This window comes from Tachysurus fulvidraco, chromosome 6 (genome assembly GCF_022655615.1).
Source record: "Tachysurus fulvidraco isolate hzauxx_2018 chromosome 6, HZAU_PFXX_2.0, whole genome shotgun sequence".
Taxonomy (NCBI): domain Eukaryota; kingdom Metazoa; phylum Chordata; class Actinopteri; order Siluriformes; family Bagridae; genus Tachysurus; species Tachysurus fulvidraco.
This window is the reverse complement of record NC_062523.1, coordinates 14886419-14901134: the sequence shown is the minus strand read 5'-3', so window position 1 is coordinate 14901134 and position 14716 is coordinate 14886419. Positions and strand designations below refer to the sequence as shown.

Sequence of the window (14716 nt, the reverse complement as noted above, 5' to 3'; positions counted from 1 at the left end):
TCCTATACTATCTACACCATAATCAATCAGACAATTGCAGACTGATACTTAAAGTCTGCTCCATAAGTGTTTGGATGGTGAAGTTAAATGAAGCAATTAAGATATGAATGGAGTGTAGACTTTGAACTTTGTTTCAAGGAAATTCAATAAAGCCATTTTTTGAGTCCTTCCATTTTCTCAGGCTCAAAAGTAACTGAACAAACTGACAATTATTACTTATAGTTGTTATATAAGAATAATTTCATTCATTCTTCTATAACAACTATAAGTATTAAGTCCAGTCTTTTGCCAGGTCTTTACTGCAGCTTCCGTCAGTTCCTGTTTGTTTGAGGGTCTTTCTGCGTTCTGTTTGGTCTTTAAAAAGTGAAAACCCTGCTCAGTTAGGTTGAGGTCAAGTGATTTTCTCAGCCATTAAAGAATATTTCATGTATTTGTCTTAAGAAGCTCTTGGGATGCTTTTGTGGTATTGTTTCAGGTCGATGTCCACACTGTGAAGAGCCATCTTTTCATCCTATTTTGCAGCAACTGAATGAAACTGAGCAAAAATTAAATCTCTGCACAATTAAGAATTCATCCTGCTACTTTTGTCATTAATAAACATCAGTGAACCAGATCTACTGGTGTCTATACAGGTCATAACGCTGCCTCCGACATGTTTGACAGATGACGTGGTGTGCTTTGTATCATGAGAATTTCCATTCCTTCTCCATACTCTTCTCTTATTATCATTTTGGTACGAGTTCATATTGGTTTCATCTGTGCAAAGAATCTTGTTCCAGTCCTAGCCAGATATTTTACACAAAATCTAAACCGGCCCTTGCATCTTGAGGTAAAACCTGTATAATTTACATTCAGGATGGCGTCAACTTCGCCATTGTGGATTGTAAACTTTGACAATGATGCACCTACCTGCCTAAGAGAGTCCTTGACTTTGTTAGATGATGTTAAGAAAAATAGTTCTGTGATCATCGACTTCATATGTATATTTACATTGGCATCATCCTTATCCGGCGTGACTTGCATTTATCTTAATTGTAAAACTGAGAAAAGTTAAGGGTCTTGATCAAGGGCCCAGCAGTGGATCCTCAGATTCAAACTCACAAACTTCCGGTCAGTAGACCAACACCTTAACCACAGAGTTCCTACTTCCACTATAGTTGTCTTTTAGTGTAGCTGAGCTCACCAATGTATACCCTTTTTTAAGAATGCACCAAATCGTTGATTTGATAGATCTGCTTAAAGACTAGTGCTGGCCTCCTTCACTTGTGTCAACACCTCTTTTGACCTTGTGTTTAATTCGCATTAACAAAAACCAAATGCAAATTCAAAAACTGAAATCAACTACAGACTTTTTATCTCCCTAATTTGTCATGAAATAACAAGGAAATAGACCACAGCTCACCAAGAAGCTGCCTATCAGTCAACAGTCCAATTACGTTTGAGCCTGTGAATAGGACATAATCTACCATTATGCAATATTTTTTGTTTCCAACATGAAGTCTACACTTTAACCAAATCTTAACTGCTTCATTTCAAATCCATTGTGGTGGTGTACAGAAGCAGTGTTATGAAAATTGTGCCATTGTCCAAATAGTTATAGACCTGACTGTATACCAGCAGGACAAAACACAAAATGTACAGTAGCTTGTGATAATATCAGCACATTTGAACTAGAGCTCTGTCTCATGGGACACCGGGATAAACAACTAGCTCAGTGTAAGCAGGAGTAAATTAGAGATATTATAGATTATAGAAAGTCACAGGATCAGAAAATCCTTATCAATAACAGAGTAACAAATAAAGGGTCTCTCTCTCTCTCTCTTACACAAACACACAAACACAGTTAATTCAGTGCATTAGCATATTAACAAACACTTCCCGTTGTGAATCAGGTACATCGGAGCAAACTACACACTGAGGAGCAATGCTGTAAACATCCTGAATGTACTAGCCTCATTGTTGTTTTTTCCTTTTTTTGTCATCCTTCACATGGACACTTTTCTGATATCAAAATATGTATGCCTACTTTTCACTGCATTAGTATGTGGTTATACACTGTAATAACAAAGAAAAACTGTAAAAACAGAGAAATAGATGAAACTCGTTTTAACAAATTCAAGTTCAAATTCAAGATTCAAGTCTGTAGCCTTACACCGATGTGATCCATTCACTTATTACTGGACTGTCCCTTATCCTGCACTAAACTTTTCAGTACCAGGAATTCCTTAAACTATTAAATTAACGTTAATTTCAGGGAACCGTCATCATTGATTTTTTTCCCCCCAACTATTCAAATGCATTCACATGTGACCTATTGTCTAGTTACGGAATCCAGAAGGGTTTGTGTTCAAGTTTGTTCGATTCAAGTGGCCAGACAGACTAATAAGATTTCTATAATAAATATAATATAATACTATAATAATGATGTGGAAAAGAATAACACCTCCCACAGACCTGTCTTGGAGAACCTTGTTCTTTCTCTATATTCTGCGAACACATTTGTTTGCTGCAAAACAATTTAATCTATTGCTATACTAATTGTAAAACCGTTTCAAACAGATTGAAACATTTTACATTTCACTCCATTCCAGTGAGCAGTATCAGCATGGTGCCATTCTGCTCACTTACCTAACAACTCAGATGCCGCCAACACCCCCCATCCCCATCCAATGAGTACCAGAATCTGTTTAGCGAGTCCTTTAGGCTGGTACTGTTAAATATATGCAGATCCACAAGGCAGATCATGCATGACAAATGGGGCTCAGTCACTGGATACAGTAATGAAAATAAACTCAACAGTAATAGCAGCCAATTCCTCTAAAATTGACAGCAAATATTGCTTTAGTAGCCTTAAAGAGTGCCTTTGAAAATGTTTGCATAATAACCCATTTGAGAAACGTGGGAGAGACAGTGGATGATGTGTAATGCTTTGAAAACATTGTGTAAGGGTGCTCGGCTCCTGTTGAGGGTTTGCTCGGGGAAACTGGAGATGTATTAGCATATTCTGAAAGAGATGTAAATCAGGGATTTTGGGACTCTGTTTGTGGGGCTGCACAGGGTTAAATCACTTGCCACATACACACAATGCCTCTGCCCAGGGGAAAATGTGCTTTTCAATAGCTGGCTTTGATGTACGAGTCTACAGCGCCAAAAAAAAGAAAAAATGTAAACTTAATGACCTCTGGAAGAAGAAACACACAAACACGTGAAGACACAGTTTGCTTCAACATGTTTGCATGTTAATCCATGAATAATTGTGTAGCCATACTGCTGAGATGGAGGTTTGGGTAGCTATGTCTGTGTGTGTGTGAGAGAGACAGTGAGAGAGACAGTGAGAGTGAGAGAGAGAGAGAGTAGATGAATTACAATAATAAGAGGCGAACCCATCACTCAGCAGCTGTGGCTTATTTATTTACCACAGTATCTGTTTCCTGTTTATCTCACATTATAAGTGAGGAGGAGCTTAAATGATAGCTATAATAGCCATTAAAATATACATATTAGTGGAAGTACAAGTATTAAAGTATTTTGTGAGAGGAGCATAATATGTGACTGCTTGATTGCAGCTCTTTAATAAGGACCTCACGTTGAAGATTTTTTTTTTTTTTACAATATTTAAACCTGTGAGCAAATAAAAACATAAATTATGACATGTTCTGGTATGAACTGTATCTGATAAAGAATATCAACTAGTACAACTTCTTTCTAAGCCCAATACTAACTGCGGCACTTCCAGCTATCTAATCCAGCCTACAGCCGCTCTGACACTATAATGATAATACAGATGAATAATTCAAAAGCATTTCCCTCTCTTCCTCTAATTAACACTCCTATCCGCACGACTAATCTGCTTCTGTTGGATGGATGGGAACAAGGAGTGAGTCTGCGTTCTGTGTGAAACACTGAGTATGAGCGATATTTCCAGTAACACACTGTTTATATTATAGCTAGACTCAGGGGAAAAAATAGTCTAGACTTTCACGCAATTAAAAAGAGAATGAGTAATCCGATAGCAACCGCTGGCCTACTTTTGAATAATCTCATGGATTTGAAATGGTTTAATCAAATGTAATGAAATTAAAAATAGAACCATCCGTGAAGGGTAATGAAGCATCTCTAGACAAGTGTGGGGAAAAACTTCAAGAATACAAACATGTTTCAGGACATGGAGCTTATTTTTTTTATTTTATTTTAAATAAATGAATGAAATATTAGTGTAAAGGTCTGAAGCCTGTAAAAAATCTGGTCTGGTTTATCTCTCACCTCACAGGTGCATGTGACTCTCCGAGGATGTGGCGCCTCCTGCTGGAGCTGATACACTAAAAACAACAACAAAGCAATTGCACAGAGCCCGATACACACAACAGCACTTCTAGTATTCAGTCCACATGCACTGATGAAATAACGATGCCTACATATTATATTTCATACAAATCATATTAAGTGACTCCTTGGTGTTGAAGTAAATAATACTTCTAATAAATCTTAACATGAAACCTTAAAAAATATCAAAGCTCATACGATCAAACAATACAGCATTTACCAGCTTAGCAATTCAGTTTGTGTGGAAATAATAAAAATGTAAAAAATATTCATTATTATTCTCTGTGGTGTTAATAAATATGTGCACGGTTTCAGATACAGAACAGAAGTCTTATGTACATGTAAAGAAACATTATAGAGATACAAAGATTTTTTTGAATTTGACATTATCTACAAAAAAAATACTGTGCTGAGCAGAAAACTGTGATAAAGTCAATATTTGTCGGAAAAAAGTCAACATTTAATGGAGTTGTACTTAAATAAATAATTCTTTGTTTTATTTTACATGGAGAATCTGGAGACTTGAAAGCCTTCTCTATGTTTTTTTTTTTGTCTGAAAGTTGGTCCATGACGTCTTCTGTCTTGTGTTATTCAAAACCTAGATATATTTAGCAATGTTCTATATGTTTATAGACAGTTAATACTAAGAGATAAAGATAAAGTTTGTGTGTGCTGCATATCTGTCATCAGTCATCTCTAATTCTGCCCTATAACTGGCTCTACTTACTTAAAACAGGAAAAAACACATTCATTTTCATCAGAGGTGAATGTGCATAAAAAGCTTTACTCACAGTAAGACTTCCAGACTGGTGGTCTATATTCATCGTTATCTGTCAAAGAGAAATTCATTCACAGCAGTGTTAGAGAATGGTGAGATTTAACACATGGGCCTGTCAGACAGCCTAAGCAGAGAGTGAGCTATAATAGATAGATAGATAGATAGATAGATAGATAGATAGATAGATAGATAGATAGATAGATAGATAGATAGATAGATAGATAGATAGATAGATAGATAGATAGATAGATAGATAGATAGATAGATAGATAGATAGAGAGAGAGAGAGAGAGAGAGCTAGATAGATAGATAGAGAGAGAGAGAGCTATAAATATATTTCTGTAATATATATACTGTATAATATGGAAATATATATATATATATATATATATATATATATATAACTTTGTAAAGTAAATTTACTTTGTAAAGTGTTTATTCTGAATGAGCACAAAGCAAAATTCTTCCATTAGAGCTCATTAGTTAAGAAAGTGCGCCCTCTAGTGGAGCATATATTGGACACGTGCATATTGTTCTTACTATTATTTTGTTTAGATGTTTAAAACATTTTATTTATTTATTAATAAAAATCCTTCGACTTTCTCTAAATAGATTATAATCTGTGTACAAGAATGAGTAAACAAACACCCAAGGTATTCAACACTATCTGCTCTGAACTCAAGACATTGTAGGCAAAAGAAAATCAACTACATTAACTACAATGTATTGGCAGGAAGAGAAATACACTTCAGTATTATGCTCAGTTCCTTATTCTACCTTTATTCGTGTACACATCGATCCAGTTTTAAAGCAGGAAAGATTCAGCAAATATTCTGATAAACATATGAAAAAATACACAGCGAAGTAATTTCACCCAATTGTAAATTAAGATTAATTATATTAATCATTTAATAGTATTAAAAAAGAATTAATTGATCCTAATTGATCTTGGAAATATTATTTAAAACAATAAGAACACTATATAGCCTAAAAGCATAAGAAGCATTTCTGATTAAGTACTCATGGTAAAAGTGTTGAAGTCCTGAGACTGGGGATGTGCTGGGGATGTGTATGTGGTTTGACTCCTCACTACCTTGCTGAGCTTTTAGCCCCCTACACACCGGTGCGTGCTCTCCGCTCTTCGGAAACTGGCCTTTTAATTGTCCCACATACCCGTTTAAAATCTATGGGTGATAGGGCATTTTCTTCTGTAGCTCAAAGACTCTGGAATTCCTTGCCTGTTAACATATTATTTGTATAAAGCGCTTCGAGATGCTACTTTTAAAGGCGCTATAGAAAATAAAGTTTATTATTATTATGTTACAACCAAGAGGTCACTAAGCACCGAAGATCCCAACTAGCAAGTTTGTTTTTTTACTTCTTCACCAAACAGATAAGAGGAATCAGAAGACGTTTTGAGCTACAAGGAAAGGGTGGAGCTGCTGTTCTTCAGCTTCAACAGAGATCAATGAAACATATTTGATTTTCTACATTAAAACAGCACAAAAATACGGCATGCTTACTACACATCAAATAAAGGTCTGGCTAATATGTGTGGAAAACAGGATAAAATACAAAAGAGGAAAGTATACAATTCATTTAAACAGCTTTCTCAATCGACGCCTGAGATAGGCACCGGCTCCCTGTGATCCGAGGTAGTTTGGATAAGCGGTAGAAAATGAGTGAGGGAGAGTGAGTGAATGAGCTCTCTCAATCATCAGTTTGTACCTTAGAGCAACTAACACTTTGTAGTTAGTGAACATCTAAAAGAACCCAAACTCAATGACAAGCAGGCTTTATAGGGCATTTATTGTAGCTGCCACAACCTCTCACCCCACTGGATGTACAGTATATCTCTTATATTATATGTGATATAATATAATATTGTATATAATATATATATATATAATATACAATATAATATTATATATAATATTATTAAATGTTATATATATATATATATATACACACACACACACACTTAAATAATCAAGGCTTTTCACTTGTTTGCAATATTGTATATTCTTTTTTTTATTTCTGTTTATTTATTCATAATCTATTCATATTCTATTTTTTATTCTAAATTTTGTTTAAATGCCCTTATTGAAGTCTGAGAGTTGCCAAACTGAATGTCATTCTATACAATGACAATAAAGTACCTTGCTGTATTTTAATAAAATTTTATTTGTCAATAAAACACAACACATGCACAAAGCTGGTTAACCTAAATGTTTTATATCCTCGAGGAAGTCTATGACAAAGAAAAACTCAGAGATGGCAAGAGGAAGAAACTTGGAAAGGATCCAGACTCAAAAGGAAAGTCATCCTCTACTACAAAACACCATATAGTGGGATTATAAATCATTACCCTTTTATAACTGTATACTGTAAAGACAAACTGTATTGAAAGGATGTACAAATATAATCAGGACTAAATCTGGGATGAACACAGTAGACACTTCATGATTACTGCAGCAGTTCTTAGGTACAAATAGCTGCTATTTTATAAAGACTGTGTTCAGGAATGATTATCCTGAAACTGTTTTGAGAAGTAAAAATCACTTTATACAGTTTGCTTCTCATAAACAATATTTAATGCAGGATGAAGATGTACAACAAAGAGGCCCGTAACAGTAGTTCAATATGCATTCAACAGGTTGTGAGTTTAATAAAGATACCTGGCTGGTGCTTCACAAACTTAAAGAAGAGCCTCAGGCAAAAACCTCTCAGCGTAATCATTCACTGAACAATGCATCTCCGGAGGAAGACAATATGTCACAAGGACTCCCAAATGCCTGGCCCTTCTTCACTACACCACAAGACACACATTCACTCTCTCTCACACACACACACACTCACACACACTGTAAGAGAAAGGAAATTTCCTGAGAGGTGACAATTTCCTCTGTCTTTTATTTACATGTCCAAATTGCAAACTCTCCAATTCTAAGTGACCCTGTAAAGTTTTTAATGATCAAAAGCATAAAAACCAAACTATTGCTTTCCTATCCACTTCTATAAACAGACGTCCATGAGCCAAGAGCTCTAAAATATTAGAATAAACTTGAACCAAAGCTCCTATCATGTTCACATATTTTGCATGATAAATATTTGAACCCAGCACAAAAGCTCAGGATGGTCCAACATTTAGAAACATCCAACCATTGAGTCTGGAGGAGGAAGGAAGACACCGTGGCTCCAGACAATGTTGTGGAGACGTTGTTTCATGCCAAATTAGGATGTATTCCTCCATTATTGAGCTCCTCCTATGATTCAGCATTTAATATTGACAGAAAATGGCTGCTCCCTTATCCAGAGATAAGAGCTGCACTGAAGCAAGCTTCCTCTCCATGAATAATCATTGTGCCAACAAGTGTCTCTGCTAGTCAGGTTTCATACATTATTGTATTACTGTGTCCCTCTCAAGTGTCCCACTCTAGTACTTAAGTGCGTGCTGTAACTTATACTTGCAGAAAGAAGTGAGAGTTATTCATATAAGCCTTGAAGACAAGTATACTGTAGCATGACAACATCAGCTGTTCATTCAGTCCAACAAAACAGCTGAACTGGAGACAAAGTCCCTGGGAGAAGAAACTGAATGAACCTATTGTGCTTTTAAAATCTCAACCAATACTCAGTACATTCCTTAAACACCTGCAGGAAACAATAACTAAAAGAATATGAAATAAAGAGCATGTTGTAAGCTAAAAACGAGTTGAACCTGTTGGTTGTTACTAGGAGCCTGTTAGCTTCACATGGTCTATTGTTGATTAGCAACGGCCAAAATCCTACACACACATCTCACGGGACTGCTGTGTTTGGTTAAAATACACTCTTAATCATTCGTTTTCTCTACGATATTAAAGTATAAAAGCATTAACGGGTGGTGTAACTTACCGAAAACAAGGATAGCCATGTTATTGGTGTTAAATCCAGTGGACAAAAAGCTCTGCACTGCAGCGACAAGTTCTCTCTCTCTCTCTCTCTCTCTCTCTCTCACTCACTACCCTTGATGCTTTGACGCCAATGTTTTTTTTTCTTTTCCCCTTCACAGGCTATGCAGAGCTAAACTTTAAACCCCACTGATTCTTATCTATCCTCATCAACTTAGCGCTGCTCTCTAGTTTAAACGCTCGCAGATCCACACGACCGCTACAACCCAGAACTGGTTTGCTAGCTGTGAGCTCCGACTCACTCTGAATCCCTCTACTGAAGCCGCCATGTTGTTAGACCACGTGACCCAAAGCTCAGCCTGTCCTCTGGGACTGCAGCCTCTTTATGGCGCGTTACCATGGAGACGCACTGCCTCAGAATGATGAGGTCACGGTCATGATGCTGCATTTGGTGTCTGGATGATAAACAAGTTATAGAACCTGTTGAGCAAGGTGACACAAGCAAATGGGTGGTTCTGGGACTGCCTTATGTCCTTGTGATTTAATGAAGGGAGCTAAAGACTCCTGTGGTTTTTTGTTCAAGCCACATGTATGCATATACTGCATTTGGCAGAACCCTGAATACAACTGCTAAATCATCATACAACGCATGTCTTAACACAGGGGGAGCGAACCGGAGTGCCTGGATGAAACCCCTAAAGCACCAGAAGGCGTAGGGCTTAGACAGGATCCATGCCCTAACCCTGTGGTTGCGAGGCAAACATGCTAAACACTAAGCAACCCTGACCATAACTACTCCCTAACCTGCCATTAGCTAATCATATGTTTGTGATGTTAGAATACTTTACTAGATTTAGCTTAATGACTACAAACAAATGTTGCCGATTTGTGTGTGTCTTCTAGCATTAATCCTTTAAAAATCCCAGTGTTTTTGGTGCATGTAGGTCAGCTCAGGAAAAAAACAACAACAACCAGACTTCTGTAACAGATTGTGACTGATGTTTCTGACATAATACAAAAAAAAAAAAAAGATCTGAAATACATGGTAAAGTATTGGCTAATCTTTTAGGTATTGTACATATTTTAGATCACTCTGGAGCAATGCAGGTATACTTAGATACACTTACAGGTAATGCAGGTATACTTAGATACACTTACAGGTAATGCATTTATACTTAGATACACTTACATGTAATGCAGGTATACTTAGATACACTTACTGTACAGGTAATGCAGGTATACTTAGATACACTTGCTGTACAGGTAATGCAGGTATACTTAGATACACTTACTGTACAGGTAATGCAGGTATACTTAGATACACTTACAGGTGATGCAGGTATACTTAGATACACTTGCTGTACAGGTAATGCAGGTATACTTAGATACATTTACAGGTAATGCAGGTATACTTAGATACACTTACAGGTGATGCAGGTATACTTAGATACACTTACTGTACAGGTAATGCAGGTATACTTAGATACACTTACTGTACAGGTAATGCAGGTATACTTAGATACACTTACAGGTGATGCAGGTATACTTAGATACACTTACTGTACAGGTAATGCAGGTATACTTAGATACACTTACAGGTAATGCAGGTATACTTAGTTACACTTACTGTACAGGTAATGCAGGTATACTTAGATACATTTACAGGTAATGCAGGTATACTTAGTTACACTTAGTTACACATAGTTTAATTTTATGTTACTGCCAACCCCTGAACCCCTGAACCCAACACAGGCACTATCTACACATTCAAATTAATTTGTTTTTTTTACATGATAATTTATTTACATTCCCAACTATAGACAGTATTACAATTTTGAAATGCTTTTCAACTGTCCATGCCATAAAAGTAGAATAAAAATAAAAATACTAGACTGCCCCTAAATTCACTGGTCACAGGAAGGAACCATAGTGCCTGTAAGTCTGCTGTGCTATCTCAAGTACAGCTTCAGCCAAATGTCCAACTCCAAACCTAGCACTCTTCTTCAATATTGTGATTTTTAGTGTTATTCTTCTTGAATGTTTGTATTGTAATTAGTATAATGTAACGTTTCGTAGTGATTACTGGTCTGGCCTTTATCAGCAATAATTTGATTATTGCAGCAAAGATTTTGACAGAAACAAATTATGGGTCCATGGTGAGCTTAGAGTTTGCACTGACCCATTAGTTCCTAGAGCTCTCTTAGAGCTCTCGGTTGCCTTTTATTATAAACCTTTGTAGAAATGACATTATTTACATTTACATTATTTCCTTTTTCTCTTCTGTTTCTATACTTCTCTAACAATGCTTTGAAACCATGTGAATTCTTAAAAGGGCTATACAAAGAAACAACTGAAATTGAATTGAATTATTAACTGTTTTCATTGTGAATCTAGTAAACAGGATTTAGTGATAAATTAAATCAATGTGTTGAAAATACATACAACTATTCTTCATTCATTTTTCTTTATATTATTATTAATATAATTACTCCTAATATTCCCCAATCCAAACACTTCTCTCCAGCAACCTCCGTGTTTGCTTTTCCGCACCACATGGACATCCTGCACTGACAGAAACATAATCGAGTGTGCACGCTAAAAGGAAGTTTAGACAATAGCAGCCCAACAGCCTGCGTGCGTTTAGACTGCTACAACAAGACTCTCTCTAGAACATAATTCTGGTGAATGCTCATTTCCCTTTTTAACAATACAGTACAGGAGGCCAGAATGGCAGTGAAAGCCATCGATGTGATTCAAAGGATGTCATTCCTTGGATACATTCCTGGAAGCATTTTATTGTATAATAGTTTGTTACAGTTAAGGCTCCACATTGAATGCACTGCCTTTACATGGATAAATTATAGGTTAAAGTAATGGTGTGCTTTTGTTGAAACGGGGAAAGCAAGATGTAGATTTGCTGTATTCATGCATGCAAGATGTAGATTTGATGCATACAGAGGATCAGTTGCTTTAAGTAGATTTCATACTAAACAGCTTATTGAAGCAGCAGAACAATCCCTCTTCAGCCAATGCATGAGTGGGTGAATACCTATTGTTTTCCAGAATTAAGGATTAAATCTAAAACTTTACTTCAAGTAGGAATGCCTGGTGCTTTATATGTTCTAAACAACAATTGTAAAGTTTAGTTTTTACATCAAAAGTATTGAAAAACAAGCAATTATCTACAGACAATAAAATGGCAATCTTTGCCGGTGTGTCTGACAGAGTAAATCTTAAATCTTGATATTAACTAATTTCAGACAGATTTATATATGAAATCTCAAAACATCTCAGAACAAGTCTATCTATTCTCCAGAGGCCTGCTAATTTAAGTGGTCTGAATTTGTATTCACATTCCGTCAGGAAATTTAATAATGGAACATTTTATCATCACACCAATTTACAAGGATTTATGTTTGAGGTTTCAAGCCAACGACTCAAAGAGAGCCAAAAATAATATAATAAAATATCACCTAGCCCTCGGCTATCACAGTCACCTCCAGCTCTGTGCACTTACACTGGTTTGCACCGGAGGGAGAAACTTGTATGATCAACACACTCACTGTGTAAGCTGTGTGAACTCTCCAAAATGCCTGTTCTGAGAGTGTGTTACATGAGAAAATGTACTTGTTAGCTTCATGTGATTATTTTATTTGGATATCATGGCAAAACAAGAAGAAATGTCCAGCTCTGCATTCTGAGCAATACTGTACCAAGAGTACACTTGTTTTATGGCTAGTTTTTGCCATAAAGTAAGTTTGCCCTACTTGCTTATCCTGGTGATGATCTTTGAAAAAAAAAAAAGCCCTGTCTGAATAAATACCCAAAGCTATTATAACAACATAAAATTTAAAGATTTACAAAGAAATTAATCATGGAATATTTTATATTTTATCATTTTATCATCTCAACAGTCCAACAGAATGTATGTTTGAGGTTTGTAATGTGTGTCAAAGACAGCCAAAAGCACCAAACACAGTACACAGTACACCCTACTAGCAAAACTTAAATAAACTAAAGTCAAGAGGCTTTTATTGTCATTTTGACTGGTGATGCAGTACTCAGTGAAATAAAATGACGTATCTCCAGGTTCCTGGTGCTACATAAAGACACAGAGCTATTTAAGATAACAAGGCCACCATTTTCATTCCTCTGCTATTTGTCTTGCGTAAACAATCTTTTGTCTAAAATCGAAGAATTGTGTTTAAAGGCAATGAGAAATAGTGCTGTTGTCTTTAAGCTTTAGCAGACTCTCAAAGCTGATTTTTTCTGCATTCAGAGAGCTATGAAATTTAAGGGCCCTAAAACTGAATTGAAATAATATTTAAAAGACAAACATTATCATTTCAGTCTAAAGTCTTGAGAAACTCTGAGAATTCAAGTCGGCGACAACACCGTTTCAGCCTGTCCCATGTTGTGGCTGAACAACAACAGGCGATTTTACTGAAATCTACAGGTGTTCGGTTCCAACACTCAGTTCCACTCGTTGGACTTGAGAGGCGATGTGTGGAAATGTGACTGTAGATTACTGATCCTGGAGAGGTGGCTGAAGTCAGAGAGAGTTTCCCATCACAGTGAGGTGCTCTCACCCAGAAACTCTGAAAGGTCAGTACCTCCATGCTATCAGCAGTCCAGTGATCCATGGTGCTGACAAGCAGTGCAGCAGAGCGCAGAGCCATGTTCAATCAAAACCAACCCACTCAGGCAATGGCTCACGGGCCACCAGACAAACCTCCCATCATGGTGACAGATACCATGCTCAGAGAAGGGTGAGCAGGAACGCTCCACAGCTTATGATCAAGCATACAGAGAAAGGAAACGCTTAGAAGGTAATGTTATACCCAAACCAGCCACTAGTGGCAGTCTTGTCTCTTTAGAAATATGAAACCCCAGCTGCACTAGTTGCTAGATGTTCTAACCCAATCGGACAAACTGCCAAGAAAGAAGGAAAGATCAGTGATGCATGCTCTTACATCCAGATGGTCATTCTCTGTTCTCTCTGTGACAGTCACTTCCAGCTCTGTGCACTTACACTGGAGTCGGGCAGAAAGCCACATGCACAAGCTTGTACTTTAGAGTCATGCACAATAATTCCCACACTTTGTGTACTCTACAAAATGTGTGATCAATTTATTTAGATATCATGGCCAAACAAGAAGAGATGTCCAGCTAAGTTGTCAATAACCACAACAGATCCACGTATTAGATTTTGGCGTAGGTTTTCACCCCTACCTGGCACATTCCTCACTGAGCGTTACACCTGCCCAGGAGGCGAGCCTGGGCTCCAGGGGTGAGACCACAGGATCCACCAGGGGACCCTGGATATCCAGCTGAGTATTAGTATACAGGCTGTTCATTCTTTATGGCTAGTCTGGTCCTCACTCACATTTGTGATGGTCTGTGGATGAATTGCCCTGTCTGTATAGAAATCATAAACCAATACCTTTAATATTTTATGTATTAGCTTGCCATAACATTTTCTAAAATAAAACAGAAATATTCAAGAAATGATAGTCAGACCTGATACATGATGATCACAATCCTCTGCTTATTCTGAACCATAACAGAATTATCCACAAACTGCATCCTGTCAGTGCTACAAGACTCTCAGAGCTTTGTAAATATTCTGTGGCATAATAAAATTAATCATGACATGTTGGTTGTGTTGTAAATATAAGAAAAACAATAGAATGATGATGTTTTTAAAAGCACTTTTCATAAA

The 14716-nt window shown here is 36.7% G+C and overlaps 1 protein-coding gene across 1 annotated transcript in view; it reads right to left on the bottom strand.

The window, feature by feature from the left end:
• Positions 1 to 9354, bottom strand: part of chn1 (chimerin 1) — a 36875-nt gene extending 27521 nt beyond the window's left edge. The window contains exons 1-3 of the mRNA XM_047814939.1: positions 8999 to 9354; positions 5115 to 5153; positions 4264 to 4319 (exon numbers count right to left, since the gene is read on the bottom strand). Of these exons, the coding sequence (XP_047670895.1) occupies positions 4264 to 4319; positions 5115 to 5153; positions 8999 to 9017 (114 nt within the window). The 5' untranslated portion in view covers positions 9018 to 9354. The remainder of the gene's footprint in view (positions 1 to 4263; positions 4320 to 5114; positions 5154 to 8998) is intronic.
• Between the last annotated feature and the right edge of the window lie 5362 nt (positions 9355 to 14716).